This window comes from Anomaloglossus baeobatrachus, chromosome 5 (assembly GCF_048569485.1).
Source record: "Anomaloglossus baeobatrachus isolate aAnoBae1 chromosome 5, aAnoBae1.hap1, whole genome shotgun sequence".
Taxonomy (NCBI): domain Eukaryota; kingdom Metazoa; phylum Chordata; class Amphibia; order Anura; family Aromobatidae; genus Anomaloglossus; species Anomaloglossus baeobatrachus.
The window spans coordinates 530,386,531-530,413,117 of record NC_134357.1 but is presented as its reverse complement, the minus strand read 5'-3'; the positions used below and the strand labels follow the sequence as shown (position 1 = coordinate 530,413,117).

Below are 26,587 nucleotides of genomic sequence, written 5' to 3'. Positions count from 1 at the left end.
GTCTTTTCTACAGTCCGGTCTGCAGCTGGGATTGTCCCTCAACTCTCTCAAGGGACAAGTCTTTGCTCTGTCAGTGCTGTTCCAGCGGCGTATCGCCCGGCTGGCTCAGGTCCGCACCTTCATGCAAGGTGCGTCTCACATCATTCCGCCTTACCAGCGGCCCTTGGATCCCTGGGACCTCAAATTGGTTCTCACGGCTTTGCAGAAACCCCCCTTTGAACCTCTCAGGGAGGTTTCTTTGTTTCGTCTTTCACAGAAGGTGGTCTTTCTAGTAGCCATAACTTCCCTCAGGAGAGTCTCTGATTTAGCTGCGCTCTCTTCGGAGTCACCTTTTTTGGTTTTTCATCAAGACAAGGTGGTTCTCCGTCCGACTCCGGACTTTCTTCCTAAGGTGGTCTCTCCTTTCCACCTTAACCAGGACATTACCCTTCCTTCCTTTTGTCTGGCTCCTGTTCATCGCTTTGAAAAAGCGTTGCATACTCTGGATCTGGTGCGGGCGCTCCGGATCTATGTGTCTTGCACCGCTGCTATTAGGCGGTGCACCTCTCTTTTTGTGCTAACCACAGGTCGGCGTAAGGGCCTCTCTGCTTCTAAGCCGACCTTAGCCCGTTGGATCAGGTCCTCCATTTCGGAGGCCTACCAGTGTTCTCAGGTGCCTCCCCCGCCGGGGATCAAGGCACACTCAACCAGGGCTGTCGGTGCCTCTTGGGCTTTCAGGCACCAGGCTACGGCTCAGCAAGTCTGTCAGGCTGCCACTTGGACTAGCCTGCATACCTTTTCAAAGCACTACCAAGTGCATGCTCATGCTTCGGCAGATGCGAGCTTGGGCAGACGCATCCTTCAGGCGGCTGTCGACCACTTGTGAAGTTAGGTTCTGCCTACTTCTCAGTTTTTCTGTTTATTCCCACCCATGGACTGCTTTGAGATGTCCCAATGTCTGGGTCTCCCATAGGAACGATAAAGAAAAAGAGAATTTCGTTTACTTACCGTAAATTCTTTTTCTTATAGTTCCGTATTGGGAGACCCAGCACCCTCCCTTTTGCCTGTTGGCAGTTTCTTGTTCCGCGTGTTATCACCGGCTGTTGTCGTAGACAGAGACTCCGGTTGTTCCGGTTCTGGCTCTGTTTTTACTTGTGGGTGGCTATTCTCCTTCAGCTTTTGCACTAAACTGGTTAGATCTGGTTCTCCAGGGGTTGTATAAGCTCAGAGGGAGGAGCTACACTTTTGAGTGTAGTACTTTGTGCGTCCTCCGGAGGCAGAAGCTATACACCCAATGTCTGGGTCTCCCAATACGGAACTATAAGAAAAAGAATTTACGGTAAGTAAACAAAATTCTTTTTTGTTAATTTGAAAATATAAAAGAGGAAAATACAATTTTTCTTTTTGCCTAAAATACAAAGGAAATGTGTCATCTTTAACTTTATGCCTTTTAGAAATCATTTCATCATAAACTTAGTTAACTGTTCACAATAACAGTCATATTCACTAGGGGTGCCCAAACATTTGCATGCTACTCTATCTGTATATAAAGAATGAATTCAGTCCCTGTATGTGTTTCCTCCAGTTCTATCCAGTGAGAGGACAACACCAGAGAGATGTCCCCGTCCTCTTCTTCCACAGGACTGTAAACAAGAAGATCCCAATGTTCCTCAGGATCATCAGGTAGATGGAGAGAAGGGGTCATGAAATCTCCCTATGATGTGTAGACGGCTGTGAAGGTCTTGTGCTCAGTCTTGTTTTATCCTCCAGTATTATATGTGTTATACTTGTGTAGTAAGAACGGTGGAGATGGCAGGATTAGAGCTGATCATAGATGTGACTGCTCCATCTGTCTGTGACTTTTACAATATTTGTTTCAGGGTGAAGATCTGACCCATATTAATACTACAGAGACCTATGTGAGGGGTGATGAGTGGTGTAAAGAGGAGATTCCTACAGATAACCGCCCAGGTGAGTAGGAACCACTAAATGCAGAGAAGTTGAAGGGTGTAGTCCGGCCATATCACAATTATTCTCCCTTTAAACAAAACTGTACCAATTACTTTGCAAATTATCTCTTTAGGGAGGAAGAAGATGAACTCTATTGCCACCTATTGGAGGTAGCAATCCTAAAAGTCAAAAGTGACCCTTTAAAGGGAAGGTGCCATCAAAATTGTGGGGTTTTTTTTTCAATAATTGAAAAACCCTAAAGTATTAATGTTTTATGTTTTGTTTAAATACAGTATTAGAATTTGTTTTCATTAAAAAGGTATGGTGATGCTTTTTTATTTTTGTATTAATAATAGTGATTGTAAAATAAAGTATTTTTAATACAAAATTTAATTCACTGTTTATTTAGTTTTTATTTAATTCTAGCTTTACTAAAGCACTGAGGGCTGCCATCTTGGATTTGCTGTGTGTAACGACAGTTACTCACCTCAAATACGGCACCTCTCTGTGCATAAGAGTCAATTATCCGGCTGCAATCCTCTGCTTAACACAGAGACTGCTCCCTGCTGTGACCTTGACACGCCCCCTGGGCTGTCCAGATCACAGCAGAGGGAGGAGATCGCCGCTATCTTTGTGGAGCTCACAACGTATATTGTGTGCTGCACTTTCCCACTGTCACACGCTCGGGATGTCTGAGTACCGGTGCCGGGTCAGCGCCAATACCCCTTTCACCCTTCCTACCCTTTCTCCCTCCCCCCCGCTACTCCTCCCCCCTTACTGCCGTCTCTCCCCCCCCCCCCCCCCCGCTGTCCTCTGCTCACCTCAGGCCTCCTCTCCTAGCATCTCAGTGGGGCACAGTATACTGAGGAGCGCAGTATACAGCGGGGCACGGTATACTGAGGAGCATGGAATACAGCGGAGTGCGGTATACTGAGGAATGCGATATACAGCGGGGCATGGTATACAGTGCAACACAGAATACAGCGGGGTGCGGAATACAGCGGAGCGCAGTATATAGCGGGGCGCGGAATACAGTGGAGCACAGTATATAGCGGGGGCACGGTACAGAGAGGAGCGCAGTATACATTGGGGCGTAGTATATAGTGATGCACTATGCCAGCTGTCGTCGGTGATACTTTAGATATTTTGATCGCTTTGCGGTCACCAACAAAATGGCTCTGCACAGTGATCCTAAACTTCATCCTTCCTTATCCTTTTAGAAACACCCAGAACGGGAGGGGGGAGGTGAAATCACACACATGAGCAGATTCCACACACTTTTACTGCAGTTGTAATGTGAGCTAGTTCTACAGTAGTTCTACTGTAAGTTTTTAGCAGCTGCTCCCCCTAGTGTCTTTTTGTGTTCACAAACTGCAGCCAAAACTGCACCTTGTCAGAGAGAGCCTGGAAATGTCACAAAAACGCTTGTAATTGTAGGTGCGTTTTTGGTGCGTTTTTCACAACATGCGTTTTTGCTGCTTTTTTGTGACAAATGTTGGCAAAAACGCAGGAAGAATGAACATGCTGCATTTTTTTGTCACAAACTTTTGACAAATAAAACGCTGACAAATAAACTGCAATGTGCGTGTAGCAAATCTGACTTCTCTTAGACTTTGCTGGGAAGTCAAATGTCAGAAAGTTCTGACAACAAAACTGCAGCCAAAAACGCAGCAAAAAACACAGCGTGCGCATGTAGGCTAAGGCTATGTGCGCACAGTGTTTTTTTCGCTGCGTTTTTCGGGTGCGTTTTTGGCCTCAAAACTGCAGGACTTTGCTTCCCCAGCAAAGTCTATGAGTTTTCATTTTTGCTGTCCGCACACATCTGTTTTTTTTACCTGCGTTTTTGAGTTAAAAAAAAAAATGGACATGTCAGTTCTTTCCTGCGTTTTTCTGCGTTTTCCCCCCATGCAATGCATTGGAAAAACGCAGCAAAACGCAGAGATCAAAAACGCAGCAAAACGCAGCCAAAAACGCACCAAATCGCGGCAAAAACGCATGCGTTTTTTTGATGCGTTTTTTTGACGCAGGTGCGTTTGTGTGTTTTTAGCTGCCAAAAACGCACAAAAACACAGCGTCAAAAAGACGCAGTGTGCGAACCTAGCCTTAAAGTGGAAAATATCAATCTTTTAAAATATTTTTTTATATTTTGCTCAATTAAAAACAAGTAATATTTAAACATAACATTAAATATTAATACTTTAAAAAGAAATTTGAATCAATGCTAGTAGCACTACCTCATTCCACCCTTGAAACAAAAACTGCACAGTGGTGACGGGACCACAAGACTCAAATGGTGAGAGCTACAGGCTGGTTTTTGGACCCAGTGTGGGCCAGTAGCGCTCACCATTTGACCCTGTGATGTCACACGCTGCTCCACACGTGACTTCAATACAGCCGCTACACCACCGGCTGGGGTGCTCAAGCCTGTATTGCGTTCCCTCTGACACCCGCCCTGCACAACTCACTGCGGGAGAAAACATCACTCTTAAGGGTACTTTACACACTGCGACATCGCTAGCGATCTCGTTAGCGATATGAAATTCTAGATCGCAACTGCGATCTTTAGAGATCGCACATAGGTCATTTTACGCATGTGCGATCTCAAAAGATCGCACTTGCGATCTAGAATTTCATATCGCTAACGAGATCGCTAGCGATGTCGCAGTGTGTAAAGTACCCTTTACTCAGTCTCTCCAGGGAATTTTTAGAATCACTATGGGCCACGTAGACCACCTGCCGGATCTTTCTGCAGCCTTTGAACCCTGTGATTTCTAAGTAAGGGTTATTTTCCACTTGTGTACCACTTTCGATGTGAGGGTATTGGAAGCGATATGCTAATGACACTCTGCTGCGTGCGTCAGCCGAGGGTCATGTGACTGTGATGCGATCTTGCGATCGTATCGGAGATGAGGGACGGAGCACTCTCTCTCATCTCCTCCGCTGTCTGTCTCTGCGTATATATCGCACTGCAGTCGCATGACATGTGAGTGCAGTGCGATGTTTCACACGCTCCATAGGCTTGTATGGAGGTGTGTGAGCCAAGACTCGCTGCAAAACGCAGCATGCTGCGATTGCACCGAGAGCACGATTCGTGTCGAGAAATAACAGGCACGAGGATACTGCCTCATTGATTAACACTGGTGCGAGTGCGATACGTTACTTTATCGGATCATACTTGCACATGAAAACGTAAGTGGAAAAGAACCTCTGATCATGCGCAGTGCGCGTCTGAAGCCGACAAGCAAACACCCGGATAAGAAGGCTGCGGGAATGGTAAGTGCACTCGCGCAGGATTCTGTTCTGAAAGAGCAGACGGGACGTCGCCCATGGGGCACTGCGAAGTCCAGGGGACTAGACCCTATGCTATTTACGTAGGGAATATGTAAGTGATAAAACATATTTTTTATTACTTTACACAATATTACAAGACAGGGCTGGATAGGAAGGGGTTATTAGGCCACACATGCTCCAGCTTGTAGGTTAGAACACATTTGGGACCTGACAGGTTCCCTTTAAGTGCATTTTTTAGTATTATCGGGCCAGCACCATTATATGTTTTTCTTTTGGACGCGCGGTGTTCAATTTTTATTTCATTTTAATCATTTTATTTAGGTGGTTGACACACAGGACCACTTGATCACCAGCAGCTCCACCGTTTCTGGAGCGCCTCTGCTCAATTTATATAACCATTAATACTTTACATTTTTTCAGTTATTTAGTTTTTTGTTTTTTTTACGACCCCTTCTCTTTAAGCAAAATATAAAAAAAATATATTTAAAAAGTTTGATATTTTCCAATCTTAAACACTATGGGGAGCAGCTGTTGAAAACCTAGTGTATAACTAGCTCACATTACAATTGCAGTAAAAGTGGGTACAATCTGCTTTCATGTGTGTGATGTCTCGCCTCCCCTCGCCTTCTGGGCGTTTGCAAAAGGATCAGTGAGGATGAAGTTTTGTTGGTGAGCCATTTTGTTGGTGACCGCAAAGTGATCCTAATATGTGAAAAGTGTCACAGAGGACAGCTGGCCTAGTGCTCCACTGTATGATGTGCCCCATGTACTTTGCCACCATATTCCTGTACCCCATATTACTACATTCCCCAGTGCTCTGTCCCGCTGTGCTGAGCACAGATAGCTGACAAGAGGACCTACTGGGAGCGGAAGTCTTAGCCTGGCGATCTGCAGCCTGAGCCTGGTATTGTGGTATAGATGAGAGGTTGTGATCACCACTTCACTGTCTGTGCACAGACAGGAGGAGCTGCCAGGAGCCGAGGTCCTTGGTGAGTTACATGGGTGGGGGGATAGCGATCGCATCGCAGCGTGACATCTATAGTACAATACCTGCCTCACGCTGCAGATCGCCCCTTGCCGCCAAGCTCAGGGGGAAAGTGGAATACACAGCATACGATGTGGGCTCCACAAAGATGGCGGCGGTCTCCTCCCAGACCTGTGATTTGGACAGCCCAGGGTGCATCTGCAGGTCACGGCAGGAAGCAGCTACAGTGTAAAAGATAGGGTTGGAGGCCAACAACCATCTCTTATGCACATGGACTGCTGTATTTGAGGTGTGTAACTGTCATTACACACAGCAAATCCAAGATGGCAGCCCCCAGTGTTTGCGTAAAAATAGAATAAAAAAAACCCCCAAAATAAACAATTTAATTTTGTATTAACAATAATTAATTACATAATCAGTATTAGCAATACAAAAATTAAAAAAACGTGGCACCTTCCCCTTAACCGAGCCTTCTCATATGACAGGATTTAGTGGTGAGGAGACTTTAAGCCACAACGCTACCTCTAATAGGTGGCACTAGAGTTTGTCTCTTATAGGAGGAAAAAGACAATTTGCATATTTCTCAGAGGAGCATTGAGGCTTAAATTTTCCTCACCACTGGCATGCTGGAATGGTGTGTCAGTCTCCGCAAGGAGAATAGAGTTATCCTTTAGACTCCACTACTTTGTGCATTGTAAGTCCTTCTGTTAGAGTAAGATCTGTTTTGGCCAGAGCTTACAGCTGGAGAACGCACCCTGCTCTCTGGAATTAGAAGATGCTGACCCTTCCCTTCCCATGTCTCTAAACTGCAAGGTCGAATGACAGCGTACATAGAATGTGCTGACAACTTAGAAAAGCATGTGAAGAAAACTATAAGCCGTGTTGTGGGCCTTCCTTTTATGACGAGACACCAGTCCTTGTCCTTTTTATTTATATGCTGAAATACAGACAGTAGACACATTAAAAAAAAAACGGTCCGCAGGTTTTTGCTTCCTCAATTTAGAGCAGCATGATGTGGGCAAAGAGACCCTGAATCCAATGATGAATCACTGACTGTCATGGAGTGACAAACGGGATTTTACCATGTACCAGGAAAAAAACAGCAGGTGCCAGAACACACTGGGCACTCAGGCCACAATACAACAGAGGGACCTGGTGCTAAGGAGAAGGGAGCAGGGTGACCACCTGCACTCTGACGTATCTATATGGGTTCTTTCACTCCATCGCCAATCACGAGCCTAAGCCCTTGCTTTCCATAAATTCACCCTGGCTAGTGAACAGGTCGGTGAGAGCACTAGTCTTACCTCTGTAATAAAGAAACACAATGGTAGGAAAGCAAACTGGGGAAATTCACATAGAAAGAAAAATCACTCCCAAGCAGCTATTATGCAGCGAACACCAAGGTTGCAAATGACACAAAACAAAAGCTCTTTCCCGAGCTATTCTCCTTCCAAAGTGGACCACAAGAAAATGAAGTTTCACATTTTATCACCTGCATCATGTGATCAGATACATGACTTTATATAGTGATAGCAAAAGAGCTGCACCTAGGATTTAAAGCTACAGCCAGCAGCCAGACAGAAAAGGGTGCTTACCCTTACAGCACTACAAGTAAGTAGATACCATTCAAGTATTAGAGTGGATCTGTAAGCAATAAAGCATTGTAACCTTCTGATTCCAAACAAGCTGGATACCTCCCCCGGGCAAGACATACTCATGAAAATCGCTTTGATTACTGTGTGCAGCAGTTCTGATACAGAGTTTTTAGATATAGCAATGCAGCAGAACGCTGAAAGCGATCCCCGCCCACAGAGAGGGGGATGGGTGCAGACATAGTATAGAGAGCAAGGGAGTGATGAGTATAGGCGGTCTTGAGGAGACCATATGGAATTAGAAAAATGTGAGGTGGCACATAATAGACAGGGTAGTGTGAGGGCTGGATTGATGCAGGCACAACTGGGTAGTGTACGTAGAGGTCATCACCCATGGCCTACTAACTGCCAAAGCTAAGTGACACTACTCTGTCCTCCTCCTCCTCCTGGACCTGTCCTCTGCCTTCTACTCAGTGGACTATTCCCTACTATTACAGATTCTCTCATGTCTGTGATGCCCAGAGTTAGCCCTATCTTGGCTCTCTTCATACCTAACAGACCGGACATTCAGCATCTCCCACTCTCACACCACTTCCTTATCTCGCCCCCTGTCTGTTGGTGTCCCCCAGGGTTCTGTTCTTGGACCCCTCCTTTTTTCCATTTACCCCTTTGGCCTGGGACATCTCAGACTCTCACGGCTTTCAGTATCACCTCTACCCTGATGAGACGCAGATCTGCCTCTCTGGACCTGACATCACCTCCCTACTAATCAAAATCCCACAATGTCTGTCTGCTATTTCATCCTTCTTCTTTGCGCGATTCCTAAAGTTTAACATGGAGAAAACAGAATTCATTATCTTTCCTCCTCCTCTCTCAACCCATCCAACAAACCAATCCATCAAAGTTGATGGCTGCTCACTCTCCCCAGTCTCATAAGCTTGTTGCCTCAGAGTAACCCTTGACTCTGCTCTATACTTCCAGCCACACAGCCAAGCCCTCTTCACCTCCCGCCGACTACAGCTCAAAAACCTCTCCTGGATTCATGCATTCCTTAAACAAGAATCAGCAAAAACACTAGTGCATGCCCTCATCATTTCCCGCTTCGACTACTGAAACCTGCTCTGTGGCTTCCCTTCCAACCCTCTTGCACCTTTCCAGTCTATCCTAAACTCTACTACGCGATTAATCCATCTCTCCCCTCGCTATTTTGCAGCCGCTCCTCTCTGCCAATCCCTTCACTGGCTTCCCATTGCCCAAAGACTTCTGTTCAAAACACTAACAATGACATACAAAGCCACCCACAACCTGTCTCCTCCATACATCTGTGACCTAGTCTCCTAGTACCTACCTGCACGCAACCGTGGAACCTTTAAAAAGAACCTGAAGACCCACCACTTCCAACAAGCCTACAACCTACAATAACCCTCAGACCAGTACACCACTGCGCAACCAGCTCTGTCCTCACCTATTGTACCCTTCACCCATCGCCTGTAAACCGTGAGCCCTCGCGGGCAGGGTCCTCTTTCCTCCTGTACCAGTCTGTAATGTTCATGATTGTTGTACTTGTTTTTATGTATACCCTTTTCACTTGTAAAGCGTCATGGAGTAAATGGCGCTATAATAATAAGTAAGAATTTTATTCAGGGACGTTCTTATTTTTTCAGGTATCGTGTCGGGATGTGCTGCAGAAAAGGGGAGAAGATGGAAGTCTGCAGAGACAAGCTGTGGCCATGAAAATTCATCATGGCATCTGAACAAGATGAAGAAAAATAAAAGAACAACTCCAATTAAAGACAACGTTCTCTATAAGGTACCTGGATGTAAATGATTATTTGTGATACTGACTAATTCTCATTAGTACTGTGGTTCCTGTATGGTCTGATGATTGGTAACAACTCCCAGTATCTTCTTACCATTGTTAAAGTCATACTGGAAGTTGTAGGTTTATGTGATACAAATATACAGTATGTACAGGACCGACCTGACATTACAATTGATGAATCATCATTGATGTATTCCTGTACTGATGAGGGTTTTGATGCTGTTTTTGTACTGATGGTGGTTATATGGCTGTATTTTTGCACCTCTGGTCATGTATTCCTGTGCTGTTATAGGTTCTGATCCTATACAAATTTAGTAGTTCAGAACTTGTAAGATTACAATCTACTGGGCCATGTTAATAAAGTATTATGTCGTCTGACAATTTAAGGGTTAATATGTTTTTATTTATGTTAGGAGCATTAAAGGGCCATCCCAAGTTTGTGATCAGTCTGCAATCCCTTTGTAAAAGCAGACTTCTCAGTTCTCAGAGCGTGCACATTTCACGCTGTCAGTATTATCTGGTGCCAGCAATGAGAATGGGAGGTCACGAAACCGCAAGTATGCGATTTACATACATGCAGTTACGTGCCGACTAGACATGCGTGGCCTCGATCAATGAAAATTAATTAGTGAAGCCGTACACGTCTAGTCAGAATATGGGCAGAAGTATAAAAATCACATACTTGTGCTCATATGACCGTCCAATCTTGACATTGGCACTGGATAATCCTATGTGTGTAGTGAAAGCGCTGTGAGAGTTCAGACATCTGCAGTCACCTAGAGTGACTGCCGACTTTCATCTCATACCTGGACAAGCCCTTTAATTATAAAATTAAGTCCTGTACCTTGCCCAATTTTAGCAGCATGAAATATACTCACTGTCAGGATCCAGCTCTGCTTGTTGCTTTCAGGAGTCATCACATGGCCACTCCACTCACGTGCGATTTTCAGAGTTACGATCATGTTACAGCTTTTCTTCCTGCTTCTCTGTTTTTCACTGAACATTGAGAGAATTAAGAAGAGCAGCTTGTCGGCACATGACTAAGTGTGCAAATTGCATATGAATGATTGGTCACATGATGACTACCACAATGAGGGAGGGAGTGGAGTGCAGAAGTGGAGTTTTTCCACAGTGGACAGTGGGACTATGGAAGGTTTGAGGGGTGGAGATGGAGCTTGGGCAAAGGTGGGGCTGGGTGGAGGTGGACCTGGGGTGGAGCCTAGACGGAATCTCAAGGAGGCCCATAAATTCGGCCAATATGGGGCCCTGAAATTCATGGTGGCAGCCCTAATGCCAGGTGTATGATGTAAGAGGTATCTGGCAGTGTAAAACGTATGCATAGCAATGGATTATACCAGTGATCAGAGTAATAAAAGATAAAAGTCCCATAGAGGAACTAAGTAAAAAGAAGTTATGAAAAAAAAAGTTGCATGTAAATAAAAGTGGTATAGGTGAAAATATAATCTTGTCCTTTTAAAAAACATGCCTCCCTACAGAAATAAAAAAATCTAATTGTTTCTATAAAATTGATTTTATGGTAAAAGCGGCAAAACATAAAATAAAATATAAATGTAGTGTTGCTGTAATTGTACTTACCAGAACAATAAAGCCATCTTATCACTTTTACAACATGGTGAACAGCTAAAAGAAACAAAAAAAAAAAACATTCCTTACTGTTTCTTCTTGATTCTGGTCAAAAGAGCAGAATACAAAGTATATAAATCAGATATCCTTGTAGTCTGAGGATTAAAGCATTATCATTTATATTGCAAAGTGAAAGGTGTAAAAATAGTAATGAAAGGTGATCAACGCGGCAGGCAAACAACCCGAGACCAGCGGAGAAGGGAATCGCAGCCCAGCCCAACAGCCTAGCCCTGGGACGGACTCTAGGGAGCAGCACTCTTGAGAGCCACCGAGACACATGATGACTCTTGAATTGACCTCTACTGGCCCTTATCTACTCTCCTTGATTAAAGAAGGTGGCCGAACCGAGAGGGATGAGCCAGCGTGAAGGGGCCAGAGGGGGAACTAACCGAGTTACTTACTCTCGGGGGCGAGGGGAGGGGGGAAGGGAAGCCCCCCCCTTCCCTTTTTTTTTTTTCCCCCCCTCTTCTCCCTCTTCTTCTCCCTTCTCTCCCCTGCCTTATTCCTTCTCTCTTCTGTGTTGTCTCTGGTGTGTTCTCTCTTCTCTCCTATCTCTTCTCTCCTCGATGTTTCTCTTCTCTCTCTTTTCTGCTCTTCCCGGCTCTCCCTCTCTTTTCCTCTTCTCAGCTCGGCTCTTCGTCTCTCTCTTCTTTTCTCTTCTCTTTCTTTCTCTCTCTCGCTTCTCGGCTGTGTTCTTCTCTCTCTCTCTGCTCTTTTCTCTCTTTTTCTCTGCTCTTCTCTTCTTCTCTCTCTGTGGTTTGCTTTACAGATTCAAATACAGTGGATTCGACCAGGTTGGCAGGAAGGTCCCACAAAACCATATAGGGTAAATGTCCCTCATAGCCACCCATCGTAAAATTAGCCCCATTAATCTGGATATGGCCCCCTTATATTGAATATAGCCCCCTTGTGCTGGCACACGTTCCCCTGTGCTGCCTGGATTGCACACGTTCCCTGTGCTGCCTATGGCCCCCCAATGGATTGCACACGTTCCCCTGTGCTGCCTATGGCCCCCTATGAATTGCACACATTCCCCTGTGCTGCCTATGGCCCACTATGAATTGCACACATTCCCCTGTGCTGCCTATGGCCCACTATGAATTGCACACATTCCCCTGTGCTGCCTATGGCCCCCTATGGATTGCATACATTCCCCTGTGCTGCCTATGGCCCCCTATGGATTGCACACGTTCCCCTGTGTTAGATATCGCCCCCATGCTGCTGCCCATAGTAAAATAAGACACTCTTTCCTTACCTCCTCCAGCGCTGATCTCCCTCCTGTCTCCCTCCGTGCTTCTGTTCCTCCACTTCCTGGTTCGCAGTGCGGTCATGTGATCGGCACAGCAGAGTGATATCATCTCTGCGTGCCTGATCACAGTGGAAGCAGGGACACTGGGGAGAAACGCTGGAGGAGGTAAGTAAAGCTTTTTTATTTTAGGATGAGCAGCAGCATGGGGGCCATATCTAACACAGGGGGGGGGCATGTGCCATCACAGGGGGGCGCAGGCTCATATAACGTGCACCGCTACCCCAGCGTTCACCTGCCCCCAGCAGCGCTCCAGAGCGGACCCTGCAGTAAATATTATATATATATATATATATATATATATATACACACACCCTCCCTCCCCCCGTATATTCGGCTTATAAGATGCACCCCCTACTTTCCCTCAAAATTTGGGGGAACAAAAGTGCGTCTTATAAAGCGAAAAATACAGTACTCTGCTCAACAGAGGCCAAGTGGAGTCTGGAGTAAAAGGTGCTTTACACGCTGCGACATCGCTAACAATATATCGTCGCGGTCACTGTGTTTGTGCATCCGGCGCCGTTAGCGACAACGCAGCGTGTGACACGTTCGAGCGACCTCCAATGATCCCAAAAATGGTAAAAATCGTTTGTTTTGGAGAGGTCGTTCTAAAACAAAATATCGTTGTTTGGGCACTAGCGATGTTGTTCCTCGTTCCTGCGGCATCACACATCGATATGTGTGACACCGCAGGAACGAGGAACATCTTACCTGCTGATAGGGCAGTAAGACCCCCTTTCCAGAAACCAATATAGATTAATGCTTAATACAGTTTAATTTGTCACGATGACCTGCAGACTCTCCTGACTATTACACAAGTACCAGCCTGTACCGGCCACAACTATGATTTTATTACTAATAAACAAGCTGCTAAGCATAATTATTGCTACATTCAGCATATTGACCAGAAACTGCAGACGCGTAATATTAGATCATAATAGACTTTGGCTAACACGTCCACACACCTACCTGTGTATAAATATGGGATGATTCGCTCAATAAAACTTATGGCATTTGCATTTTTACCCAGGGTCATTATTGACTCTGCGTCAATTGCATTCGGACTGCAGTCTTACCATCCAATTTGGCTACCTTCCAATATATCTAAATGGTCTGATTTAGACCAACTTATCAATTTGGCACCCCAGATGGGACAGGAGAAGACAGAAGACCCAAATACCTGAGACCCGGCACCTGCAGGCTGAGGACCAGAGGACACACAGACTCAATATAAGGTGTTAAATACTGTTTGTATAGAGTCTAGTGCAAGGGTACAAGGGAAACACAGACACAGGTTTGCTAAACAGTTCTTGTATTACTTCATACAAGTAAGTGCACAAAACATGAAGGGTTAAACCGTTGCAGGGTGCAGCGGCTGGAAACAAATAAATCAGGAATGGATCCTCAAAGTTGAGCAGAAGTGTCAAAGTATGACTCAGTCTCTCTTACTGTACTTGTAAACGTCCATGGCAGAGCAGAAGGGTTCCTGTGTGGACACGAGTTCCAGGGATCCAAAACAGAGGATGGCAGAAAAGTAGTTCTTCCAAAGACTTCAGGAGATCAAGTTACAGGCAGGCTGCTAACAGGATTCAGAAGCATTGGTCCATCAGCTGAGATGGCTTAAGCAGGTAATTGGCAGGGAACAGGGCGGGAACATAGAAGCTGAGGAATCCATATTGACTGAGGGCAAAAGTGAGGGCAACAGAACAGGAAGCAAGATGGCCTATGAAGAAAAAACAGATTAAAGCAAAATGACAAAACAAGGCAAAAAGTCAGAGAACTTCACATTACTCGCCCTTAGGGACGGCCACTGGACGACCCCAGACCAGGCTTGTCTGGGTATCTCTGATGGAACTGGCGGAGTAAGCGGGGAGCATTGATATTGTCGACTGGTTCCCAAGAGTTGTCTTCCGATGAGTAGCCCTGCCACTTAATCAGGTACTGTAGCCGATTTCTGTGCAACCTTGAGTCCAGGATTTTTTCCACTACAAATTCTTCCTGACCATCAATTAACACTGTATCAGGAGGGGAAGGAGAACGTCCAGGAAATGTATTAGGTACTGCTGCCTTTAGGAGAGAAACGTGAAACACAGGATGGATTCTCATAGTTCTGGGCAGTTGAAGACGACAAGCCACAGCACTTACAATCTTAGTGATCTTGTAGGGTCCAACATACTTTTGTCCCAACTTAGATGATGGAATTCTCACCTTAAGGTTTCTGGTTGATAGCCAGACCAAATCTCCTACCTTGAAGGCTGGTGCAGGCTTACGAAACTTATCAGCTGCTTTCTTATACCTCTCTTGAGCCGATCCCAGGTTCTCCTTTAGAAGATCAAGATTCTGCTGTAGCGAAGAGATTCTGTCAGCCACAGCTGGTAAGGGCGAATCTATGGGAAGGCGAGGAAGAATATTAGGGTGATAGCCCAGATTAGCATAAAAAGGAGACTGTTTAGTGGAGGCGCTCTGAGAGTTGTTATATGAAAACTCAGCCAGTGGGAGTAGATCCACCCAGTCATCTTGTAGATGGCAGATGAAACAGCGGAGATACTGTTCCAAGGTCTGGTTGGTCCGCTCAGTTTGTCCATTTGTCTGGGGGTGAAAGGCAGAAGAAAGATTAACTTTGATGTCTAATGCCTTACAAAAATTCTGCCAGAACTTTGAAGTGAATTGCACCCCTCGATCAGAAATAGCCTCATCTGGTACTCCATGCAGACGGAACACATTTTGAATAATTAGGTCAGATGTCTGTTTTGCAGTGGGTAAGCCGACACAGGGGATAAAATGAGCTGCTTTCGTTAAATGGTCCACCACCACCAAAATTAGTTTCTTCCCTTGGGAGGTTGGCAATTCTACAATAAAGTCCATTGCAATGGAACCCCATGGACGGGATGGAATAGGTAGGGGCTGTAATAGACCTGTAGGTGAAGAACGTGGAGTCTTGAATCTCGCACAGACTTCACATGAAGTAACGTAATTTTGAACGTCTCTTCTGTATGGGCCACCAAAAGAAACGAGAAAGGAACTCTTGAGTCTTTAGAATTCCTCTGTGTCCAGCTATTTTTGAATCATGAACGAGTTGCAGTACTCTCAATCTGACTGCCTCAGGTATGTACATATGTTGCCCTTGAAACCACACACCATTTTTGAAGACCAGACATACTTCATCAGATGGATTTGCTAGCAAGGAATCTGAATGATATGCCTCCTTGATGTCATTGAGTAAGTCTTGATTATGAATCACTCCCAGGAATCTGGAATCGGGAAGAATTGCCTTAGGAGGCGTGAATGGAATGGTGTCAGTCGAGAAGATCCTAGACAGTGCATCAGCCTTCCCATTGCGTGACCCAGGCCTATAGGAAACTAAAAAACTAAGTTGATTTAAGAAAAGGCTCCAACGAGCCTGGCGAGGAGTCAAGCATTTGGCCGACCTGATAAATTCCAGATTGTGGTGATCAGTCAGGACGATTATCTGCTGTGACGCTCCCTGAAGAAGGTGTCTCCATTCCTTGAAGGCAGCAATAATGGCCAGCAATTCTCTATTTCCCACGTCATAGTTTCTTTCCGCTGAAGACAACCGCTGGGAAAAGGAAAGCACAGGGATGTAAAACATTATTCTCACCTGTCCTCTGTGAGAGTATGGCACCGATGGCGCAGTCCGAGGCATCCACCTCTACTATAAAGGCAAGTTCAGGGTTAGGATGCACTAATATAGGCGCTGAGGTGAATTTATTCTTCAAAAGGGAAAACGCTTCTTGGGCTTGAGGCGTCCAGGTGAAAGTAGACTTCTTACGGGTAAGTTGTGTGATAGGTGACACTACCTCAGAAAAGTTTCTGATGAAACGCCGATAGAAATTGGCAAACCCGATGAAGCGCTGAACCTCCTTTACATTCTTGGGAGCTGGCCAGTCTTTGATGGCTTGAGTCTTGCTTTCATCCATGCTTATTCCCTGTGAAGACATTACGTACCCCAAAAATTGAATCTCGGTCCAATGGAATTCACACTTTTACAGTTTGATATAAAGATGGTTCTGTCGAAGGCGCTCCAAAACCATCCTCACATGTCTATGATGTTCATCTGTGGAGTTAGAAAAGATTAAAATATCGTCTAGATAAATCACCACAAATGTATCCAAGAGATCCCTGAAGATATCATTAACTAGATGTTGAAAGGTAGCTGGGGCGTTACACAGGCCGAACGGCATAACTAGATATTCAAAATGTCCATAGCGTGACCTGAATGCAGTCTTCCATTCATCCCCAGGTCTAATGCGGACCAAATTATAGGCCCCACGGAGATCCAATTTAGAAAAAAATCTTTGCATGCCGAACTCTTTTCTAATAATTCAGGGAGTAAAGGCAGTGGGTAGCGGTTTCTGATTGTGACCTTATTGAGCTCCCGATAGTCTATGCAGGACCTAAGAGAGCCTTCTTTCTTTTTCACAAAAAAGATGGGTGCGCCTGCAGGAGATGAAGAGTGGCGAATGAAGCCCTTGGCTAAATTTTCATCTATATAGTCCTTCAATGCTTTTAACTCTGATACCAGCCAGGGGGTAAATTTTGCCAAAGGGTATCTCAGCACCAGGTAAAAGTGATTCAGATATTACAGATCTCCTTTCACAGCATTCACAGTGTACAACAGCTGCGATAGTCTTACGGGATCGGCTGGGGCAGTTTGTAAGGAAATGCCCTGACTTACCGCAATAGAAACATAAATTTTCCTTCAGTCGATGTTCCTTGCGTGCATCACTGACCCGTCTCTGTAGAGAGTCCACCTGCATGGGTTCAGGTTCAGGGTCTCGAGTTCTCCTACCAAGAGACTCCTTAACTGGAGAAGAAGGAAGGAAATTGTTAATACGGTAATTTTCAGATACTCTCTCCTGTCTGCGCTCAGTAAGACGGACATCGATCCGAATGCAGAAATTGATGAAATCTCCCAAGGCAGAGGGAGGATCTGCACGAGCAAGTTCGTCCTTAATCACAGAAGACAATCCTTTCCGGAAGACAGACTTCTTGGCGGAGCTATCCCAAGTGGTGTCGAGGGCCCATCTTCTGAACTCCAAGGCATACTCTGCTACTGAACGTTTACCCTGACGCAAAGTCAACATGGCTGCTTCTGCTGTAGCACCTCGGTTCGGGTCATCAAACACCTGACCCATGGCTGAAATGAAATCATTCAGATTATTCAAACAATCATCAGTCTCAATCAGGGGATTAGCCCATGCAAGGGCCTTGTTGGTGAGCAGCATGATTATTGTTAGCACTCTCGATCGCTCACTGAGGAACTGTGATGCATGAGCAGCAAAAAACAGTTTGCATTGGTTAATAAATCCCCTGATTTTTTCCAGTTTACCGCCAAAGTGGAATGGTGGCAACTTGGGGATTCCAGAAACCGGGGGTGAAGATGGTGCTTCGAGTCGCCCCTCTAGGACCTCAATCCGGGCCCGTAAATCACGAATGGTTTGTCCAAAAACCTGCAGATTGTGTTCATTACGATCCTGCACACTTGCACAGCTGGTCTTTAAAGCCTGTATCTCAGTAAGAATTGTGTCTGTCACTTCACACAGATTGCTAATACGGGCTTCCATATTCCCAGACCCTGCAGACTCTATTCTTGGCTTCTGAATCTTGTAAGGTGTTAAATACTGTTTGTATAGAGTCTAGTGCAAGGGTACAAGGGAAACACAGACACAGGTTTGCTAAACAGTTCTTGTATTACTTCATACAAGTAAGTGCACAAAACATGAAGGGTTAAACAGTTGCAGGGTGCAGCGGCTGGGAACAAATTAATCAGGAATGGATCCTCAAAGTTCAGCAGAAGTGTCAAAGTATGACTCAGTCTCTCTTACTGTACTTGTAAACGTCCATGGCAGAGCAGAAGGGTTCCTGTGTGGACACGAGTTCCAGGGATCCAAAACAGAGTATGGCAGAAAAGTAGTTCTTCCAAAGACTTCAGGAGATCAGGTTACAGGCAGGCTGCTAACAGGATTCAGAAGCATTGGTCCATCAGCTGAGATGGCTTAAGCAGGTAATTGGCAGGGAACAGGGCGGGAACATAGAAGCTGAGGAATCCATATTGACTGAGGGCAAAAGTGAGGGCAACAGAACAGGAAGCAAGATGGCCTATGAAGAAAAAACAGATTAAAGCAAAATGACAAAACAAGGCAAAAAGTCAGAGAACCTCACACTCAAACACTGGTGTGGGTAAGAACCTTAGTTTCTTACAAATCTCTTTCTGTGTCTCCACTGCCTTCTATCCTGTAGCCGGATCTTGAGGTATGTTATAGCCAATCTTCCTTATATATCCTGCCCATATTGTTTGGCAAAGAACTGTAGAATATCCTAGTGATACATGTTATATATTGGATTGGATAGTTTTATGTGCTGTTACTTTGTTAAGTCTTTATTGTATGACTACCGTGTGAATGTATGAGTCTGCCTTGAGGGTGCAGGACGTTTTCCTGTGGTGTCTGCCGTGAGGACTTATCTCCCCTGTTGTACTGGCTTGCCAGAATCATACGAGGAGACGCCCAAAAATGGTATACCCATAAGGAGCGACACCACCTCGAGACAAGGGGATAAGTTGTCATCTTTGTCTTCTTACTCTCTGTCTATCTGTATCAACTACGCCACATGGTATTAGAAAGTATTGAGAAAGCTTTTGTTTAACTAGCTTGCCTATGATTGTTCTGTTTTACCCTCTGGTTGATGTATAAGATTTACACATATGCAAAGATAAGTCTAGGGTACATACCGTCCCTCACCACAAGGCTTTAGGGGATTTAGTGATGTGACTGTTGGTACAGTCATTGGCCAAGTCATAAATCTCAACATTGAGAGTCCACACACCTGAAAACTGATAGAGTGCACTAAAGTCAGTTTGGAGGTACCGCAAGTTGTAGGACCAGGGGCATGACTATTGGTGTAGTCACTGGCCAAGTTATGAGGTGCTTGAGATGCCAGTTGAAAGGCAGGGGTGGAGACCACGGGTAGTACCACACTAGATAAGACACGAAGGAAGACAACCAGAGGAAGGCAGGCAGAAATGGGTAATACACTTAGCCAGGAGATAACCATGAGGGTTGTGGTGGCAGTGAAATAGTGAAAGGTCTAGGAGTGAGTGGTGATTCATTGGACTCCGCTCTCTGGTAAACAGCTTTAGTGACAAGCACGGGATGGATTAATGATTAATGAATAACAAGTTAACTAGACAGGCAAAGGCTCAGTCTGAGGTTGCAAAGAAAAGACATCATGGAGCTAGAGTAGGAGACGTCTGGATGAAGGGACGGCCGTGACATCGCCCCAAGGCAGACCACATGAGGGGGGAGATTGCGCAACTCCATAAAAGTAAGAAAATGTATTATCTTGCTTTGATACCCTGGTGTGTTCTGTTTGGGATGGGGAGTTTTGGCTGCCAGAGTCCAGACACCTGATGACTGATCTCTGTGAGATAAGTCCTAGGTTTGAATCAGGTCATAACATCCCTTAAGTGTCTGCATTATGTGAAAAATGTGTGTTTTATGTGTTCCGTGAAAATGTGAAAGTAAACTATGTTGAATCATTCCGTTACTGTACACAGTTGTGTAAAGAGAAGGAAAAAGTGCTGGAAGTTGAATTCTGCTGGTCTTAAGAGTTTAACTATTTTTAATTGTCTGAGGTACTACACTGAGATAGTACATTGAGAATAGAATGGGGAAAAGAAAAAAAAAATCTGTGATTGGTTTGTTTGGATCATTTTGTCTTAATAAGGTATCTGCAGTGTTAAAGGGGTGGTTCACCCATTTTTTTTTATTTTCCTAATGAGTGTCACTTACCATTGTATGCATCTTCTCCATTGGCTTGTATCTCCAGTTCTGGCACTGAGCGGCGCTATCCTGCACGCTCAGTGCCTGTCACATGACCCCATGGAGCTGTGGCCGCCAGCATCCTCTGACGTCCCGGCATTTCCGGGCTCTCAAACTTGACGCTTACGTCAGAGGAGGCTGGCACCACTCATACTGAGTGACAGGGCTGTGGGCGGTGACTACCACACGTCACAGCCCAGCATCGAGGGGAGGATCCGGAGGACGCCAGTGTGGAGCAGTGAAGGCAGAGCGCACCGCTTACCATCGGTCAGCTGTGGGAGGTACGGGCTCCAGTGTGGAGTACAGGGGTGATTTCCTCCACTGAAATCCCCCCTGTCACACAAGTATGTGATCACACTGTCCACCCGCACGCTGTGCTCAGCTGTCAGGAGAGCGGGCGGTGTCGGCAGTGTGATCATGTGCTCCTACCAGCAGCACAGGTGACCGGACGCTGCATGGGACCAATCTGCTCCACTCTGTCACCTGCACAAGTCCCAGAGTGGAGACAGTAAGTGACATATAGCACACTATGTGTCAGAGCAGAGCATGTCACTGTCTCCACTCTGGGACTTGTTGTGCAGGTGACCGGATGCTACATGTCACTAACTGTCTCCACTCTGGGACTTGTTGTGCAGGTGACCGGATGCTACATGTCACTAACTGTCTCCACTCTGGGACTTGTTGTGCAGGTGACCGGATGATACATGTCACGAACTTGCTCCACTCTGTGATTTCTGCTGCATAGTAACAACTGTATACACTCTCACCTGCACAACAAGTCACAGAGTGGAGACAGTTAGTGACATGTAGCATCCGGTCACCTGCACAACAAGTCCCAGAGTGGAGACAGTGACATGTTCTGCTCTGACACATAGTTTGCTATATGTCACTATCTGTCTCCACTCTGGGACTTGTTGTGCAGGTGACCGGATGCTACATGTCACTAACTGCCCCACTCTGAGACTTGTTCAGGTGAGCGTGTATATAGTTGGTACAATGCAACAGAAGTCACAGAGTGGAGCAAGTTAGTGACATGTATCATCCAGTCACCTGCACAACAGGTCCCAGAGTGGATACAGTTAGTGACATGCAGCACACTATGTGTCAGAGCAGAGCATGTCACCAACTTGCTCTGCTCTGTCACCTGCGGTGCTGCATGTCACCAACTAAGGGTAAGTTCACACAGTGCGTTTTTGCTCAGAAAACTGCATGACTTTGCTTCCCCAGCAAAGTCTGAGTTTTCATTTTTGCTGTCTGCATACAGCATTTTTTTCAGCTTCGTTTTTGTGGTGCCCACAAAAACGCAGCATGTCAATTATTTTTGTGTTTTTTCACTGCGTTTTACACCCATTGAGTTGAATGAGATGTTCAAAAACGCAATGAAAAACACAATTTGCAAATATAGCTGCGTTTTAGTGCGTTTCTATGACTAAAAACGCAGCTATAAACGCAAGGGGTGGGTAGTAAAGTGACGTGTACAGGAAGAGGATTCCTTCTGTCATTAAACACAGAGGCGTGAATCCTCCCGGTACCGTCACCACCGCTTCCATCTCCCGTCCGGTGCCATGTCAGCTCCCGTGCGGCGCAATGTACGGGCGGGAGGTGGAGGCAGCTGCTAAATCAACAGTGAACAATAGAAAAAAATGTCATACTCATCTGTCTGCAGACTCCCGGAACCATGTCCGCTCCCAGCTCCTCTCCCAGGACCGCCGCTCCGGCTGTGTGCACACTCTCCGGGCATGTCCGATGCCTGCAGGACCTGGCACTGATCAACTGATGCGGTCACCTGACGCATCAGCTGATCGTAGTCTCGCGGTGATGCCATCTTTTTAGCGCCCGGCTGGCTATCAGCTGATGCCGTCAGGAAACTTCATCAGCTGATTACCGGTCCGATCGCTCCAGGAGCTGTCAGTAATCAGCACATAAGTGAGTATTTTTTTTTTTTCACTGATGCATCAGCTGATTGTATAACCAGCTTTTATACAATCAGCTGCTGTGTCGTGTGATTCATGTCCTTTAACCTGACATCATCTGATCGCTTTGCCTTCCAGCAAACCGATCAGATGATATTGGATCCGGATTGGACGGCGCGGGACTCTTGACCCAGGATTACTGCGGAGGGGGGTTCTTTATTTCAATAAAGATGGAGTCACTAATTCTGTTGTGTTTTATTTCTAATAAAAATATTTTTCTGTGTGTTGTGTTTTTTTAATCTTTACTAGAAATTCATGGTGGCCATGTCTAATATTGGCGTGACCCCATGAATTTTGGGCTTAGGGCCAGCTTATAATTTACAGCTAGCCCTAACCCCATTATTACCCAGCGAGCCACCAGTCACCAGGGCAGCTGGAGAGTTGGATACAGCGCCAGAAGATGGCGCTTCTATGAAAGCGCCATTTTCTGGGGTGGCTGCGGACTGCAATTCGCAGCAGGGGTGCCCAGAAAGCTTGGGCACCCTGCACTGCGGATTCCAATCCCCAGCTGCCTAGTTGTACCTGGCTGGACTCAAAAATTCGGCGAAGCCCACGTCTTTTTTTTTTTTTTTTTAATTATTTCATGAAATAAAAAAAAAAAAAGGCTTCTCTATATTTTTGGTTCCCAGCTGGGTACAATTAGGCAGCTGGGGGTTGGGGGCAGCCCGTAGCTGCCTGCTGTACCTGGCTAGCATACAAAAATATGGCGAAGCCCACGTCATTTTTTTAAAAAAGTTTTCAGGCAAAAACCTTTATAATAAAAAAAAAAAAAAAATGCTTCCCTGGATTTCTATTGCCAGTGAAAGTAACACCAAGCAGCGGGGGTTAGGCAGCCAGTAGCTGCTTGGGTTACCCTTAGCAATAGCAAATGCAGCGGGAGCCCACAAACAATGTGATTTTTTGTTTTTTTTTATTTTTAATGAATTTTTAAAAAAAAAATCGACATGGGCTTCGCCCATCGAGCACCAGAGCATTTTACTGCTCAATTCATCCCAAGTAATCAGATGACTGCAGTGTCGGACGATTACTTGTTCTGTGTCCCCCTGCATCCATTGCAGCGTGTACGGGCTGTGAGGTCAGCGGAGTTCAGTCCAGCACTGGAGTTAGCTGATCTGAACTCAGCTGAACTCCAGCCTGCACACGCTGCGATGGATGCAGGGGGACATAGAACAAGTAAGGTCTAAGCCACACGGCGAGAAACACAGTGCGAGTGGAGTGCGATAAAACATCGCATTCCACTCGGACCAATATTAGCCTGTGTGTCAGCGCACATGAGCGATTATTTTCTCCGCCCTAATTGGACCGAGAAAACAATCGCAGCATGCTACAACTGTAATGCAAGACTCTCTCTTTTACCCATTCAAGTGTATGTGGTGAGAGAAAAATCGCACTGCACTTGCGGTACATCTGTGGACTACGGAGGAGAGAGGGAGAGAAATCCCTCCCACCACTCCTCAGTGCTGGCCCACCCCTCGAGTGGCGGACCATTCCCCGCAGCTGAGGTCTGCTCGCACAGTCGGACCTCAGTCGCAGGGACACACGCATGACACTCAGCTCTGCTGTACTGAGTGTGAGCCGAGTGTAATGCGAGGGGATCGCAGTAATCCCCGTGTGGACCTAGCCTGATCGGCCGACACTTGAGTCAGCTGATCTGAACTCAGCTGAACTCCTGTACACACAGCCCGCACACGGTCACATGTGATCGGCAGCAGGCAGCCACTGCTGTTAAGGCTACATTCACATGACCGTTCCGGTTTTGCGGGCCACAAAAAAACGGTCCTTTTTTTTCACGGATGCATCCTAGTGGCATCCGTGTGACATCTGCGGACCGCAAAAAACGGAAGCAGCAAGAAAGATAAATAGATGAGTAGATATAGAGATGGATAGATAGATATAGAGACAGAGGGATAGAGGGATGAATGAATGAATGAATGAATGAATAGAGGGCTGGATAGATAGATAGATAGATAAGAAAGACCTATATAATGTCCTACCCCCCTGCATATTCTAAGCTGGCACCATTTTGTGACTGTCATGTGGCACTAAGGTGCTTAGTCTTGTATTTAGCCAAAAAATAAATAAATAAAAAAAAAATGACATGCGGTCCCCCTATCTTTTGTAGCCAGCTAGGGTAAAGCAAATGGCTGCAGCCTGCAAACCACGGCTGGCAGCTTCACCTTGGATGGTAATCCAAAACAGAGGCCCCACCACACTGTTATTTTAAATTAACTAAATAATTTAAAACAAAAAACACGGGGTCCCCCGATATTGGATCACCAGCTAAGGTAAAGCGGACAGCTGTGGTCTGGTATTCTCAGACTAGGGAGGTTCACCGTTATTGGATACTCCCCAGCCTAAAAATAGCAGGCTGCAGCCGCCCCAGAAGTAGCGCATCCATTAGATGTGCCAGTCCTGGTGCTTTGCGCCAGCTCATCCCGTTGCCCTGGTGCGGTGGCAAACGGGGTAATATATGGGGATAATACCAGATGTGTAATGTCACCTGGCATCAAGCCCTGGAGTTAGTAATGTCAGGCGTGTATCAGATACCCGACATCACCAACCCAGGCAGTAATAAAAAAAAAAAAATAGACAACAAACACATTTTTATTTGAAAAAACACTCCCCAACACATTCCCTCTTTCACCAATTTATTAGAAAGAAAAACAAATCCAGGTCTGGTGTAATACAAGGGGGTCCCACGATGATCCATACCATAGTCAATGTCCCAGTCAATGAAGAACAGAATGTTCCCTATTTGCTGGAAGAGCCGTGCAGTGACCTGAGCTAACATCAATAGGTCAGCCCAGGTCACTGCAGGGCATGACGAGTGCTGCTATCAGGAGGTTAGCGAGGTACATTACCTGCGATGATCGCTGAACTCCTGACAGCAGCGCTGTCACCGAGTTCAATGACCGCCGCCTTCACAAACAAAGTATCGCGAGCGGCCCGTGACGTCACCACTAGTCACAGTCTCGGGTCGACAGCGAGAGGTGATGTGACAAGCGGTGGGCATAGAAGGCAGTGACGACCGCTGACGTCAGGAGGGCAGGACTTCATCACCGTAGGTAATGAACTTACTAACCTCCTGACGGTAGTGCTTGTCCCGGGGCTGGGGCTGGAGCGGGACACTGACTGCACGGGCACCCAACGGAAGTCACATGGAAGTGCTTCCGTGTTGCATCCGGGAATTTTGCGGACCCATTGACTTGTATTGAGTCACGATTCGTTATTACGGAACAGAATAGGACATGTTCCATAATAACGGAGCGGACATACGGCATCCGATGTGGTTTTTTTTGTAGGATCGGATGCACATGGAAGTGCTACCGTGTACCATCCGATCCTACACAAAAGACATTGAAAAGATGGTCCTGTCTGTGGGGCCGCAAAAAAACAGGAACTGACCATGACAAACGGAACGGTCATGTGAATGAGCCCACCTGCAGCCATTGCAGCGTGTGCGGGCTGTGAGATCAGGAGTCAGCTGACTCCAGTGCCGGCCGATAAATTCTGTGACCCGCTGCAGAAGGATCCGGTAAAATAACGGTTGCATGCGCTGCACATTTAATCCACAGGATCCGGTCATATGCGGTTTGCGGATGATACGGACGACACACAGACTAGGCAAGAGGGGAAAAAAGCAATATCATCACCCCGTCACTTTTTTCCCCCAATTATTTTTTTCACATGTTGCGCCGGCTAATAATCATAATTTCTGTACACACACTCAAACACACTCACACACACTCACACTCACACACACTTTCTTCCCCTGGTTGTGTGCAGAGCTGGGAGCTGCTGCTGTCTCTGTGTGATTTCTCTCAGTGCATCCACACAGGGAAGAGGCAGGGAGGAGGCTTTGGGTGGAGAGCTGAGGGGGGGTGTTACACACAGTGGGTGTGTTAGATAAGCTAGACACCGCCCTAGAGCCACAAAGAATTCTGGTACTTGTAGGAACTGAACACAGGAAGTCAGAGGAGAGATAAACCCCATCAGAGCTGGAGCCAGCAATGAGCATGTGCTGCTAGTGCACAATAAAAGGTAGTTTTGCTGAAAAAACATAATAGATGTGTTGAGGGGCACATATTAGCAAGATTTATCAGAAAAAAAAAATCAGTTTTGGTAACTGGACAATTCCTTTAATGAACTTTGGAGCTTGTAATCTCCGTAGATGGATTAGATGTTTGGAGTATTGCGAAAGGTG

At 45.9% G+C, this 26,587-nt stretch overlaps 1 protein-coding gene across 1 annotated transcript in view; it reads left to right on the top strand.

Annotated features, from left to right (window-relative positions):
- The window catches only part of LOC142312161 (uncharacterized), a 378,399-nt gene that overhangs the window by 217,936 nt on the left and 133,876 nt on the right, over positions 1–26,587 (top strand). Inside the window, 3 exon segments of the mRNA XM_075351064.1 lie at positions 1,565–1,662; positions 1,860–1,950; positions 9,462–9,607. Of these exon segments, the coding sequence (XP_075207179.1) occupies positions 1,565–1,662; positions 1,860–1,950; positions 9,462–9,607 (335 nt within the window).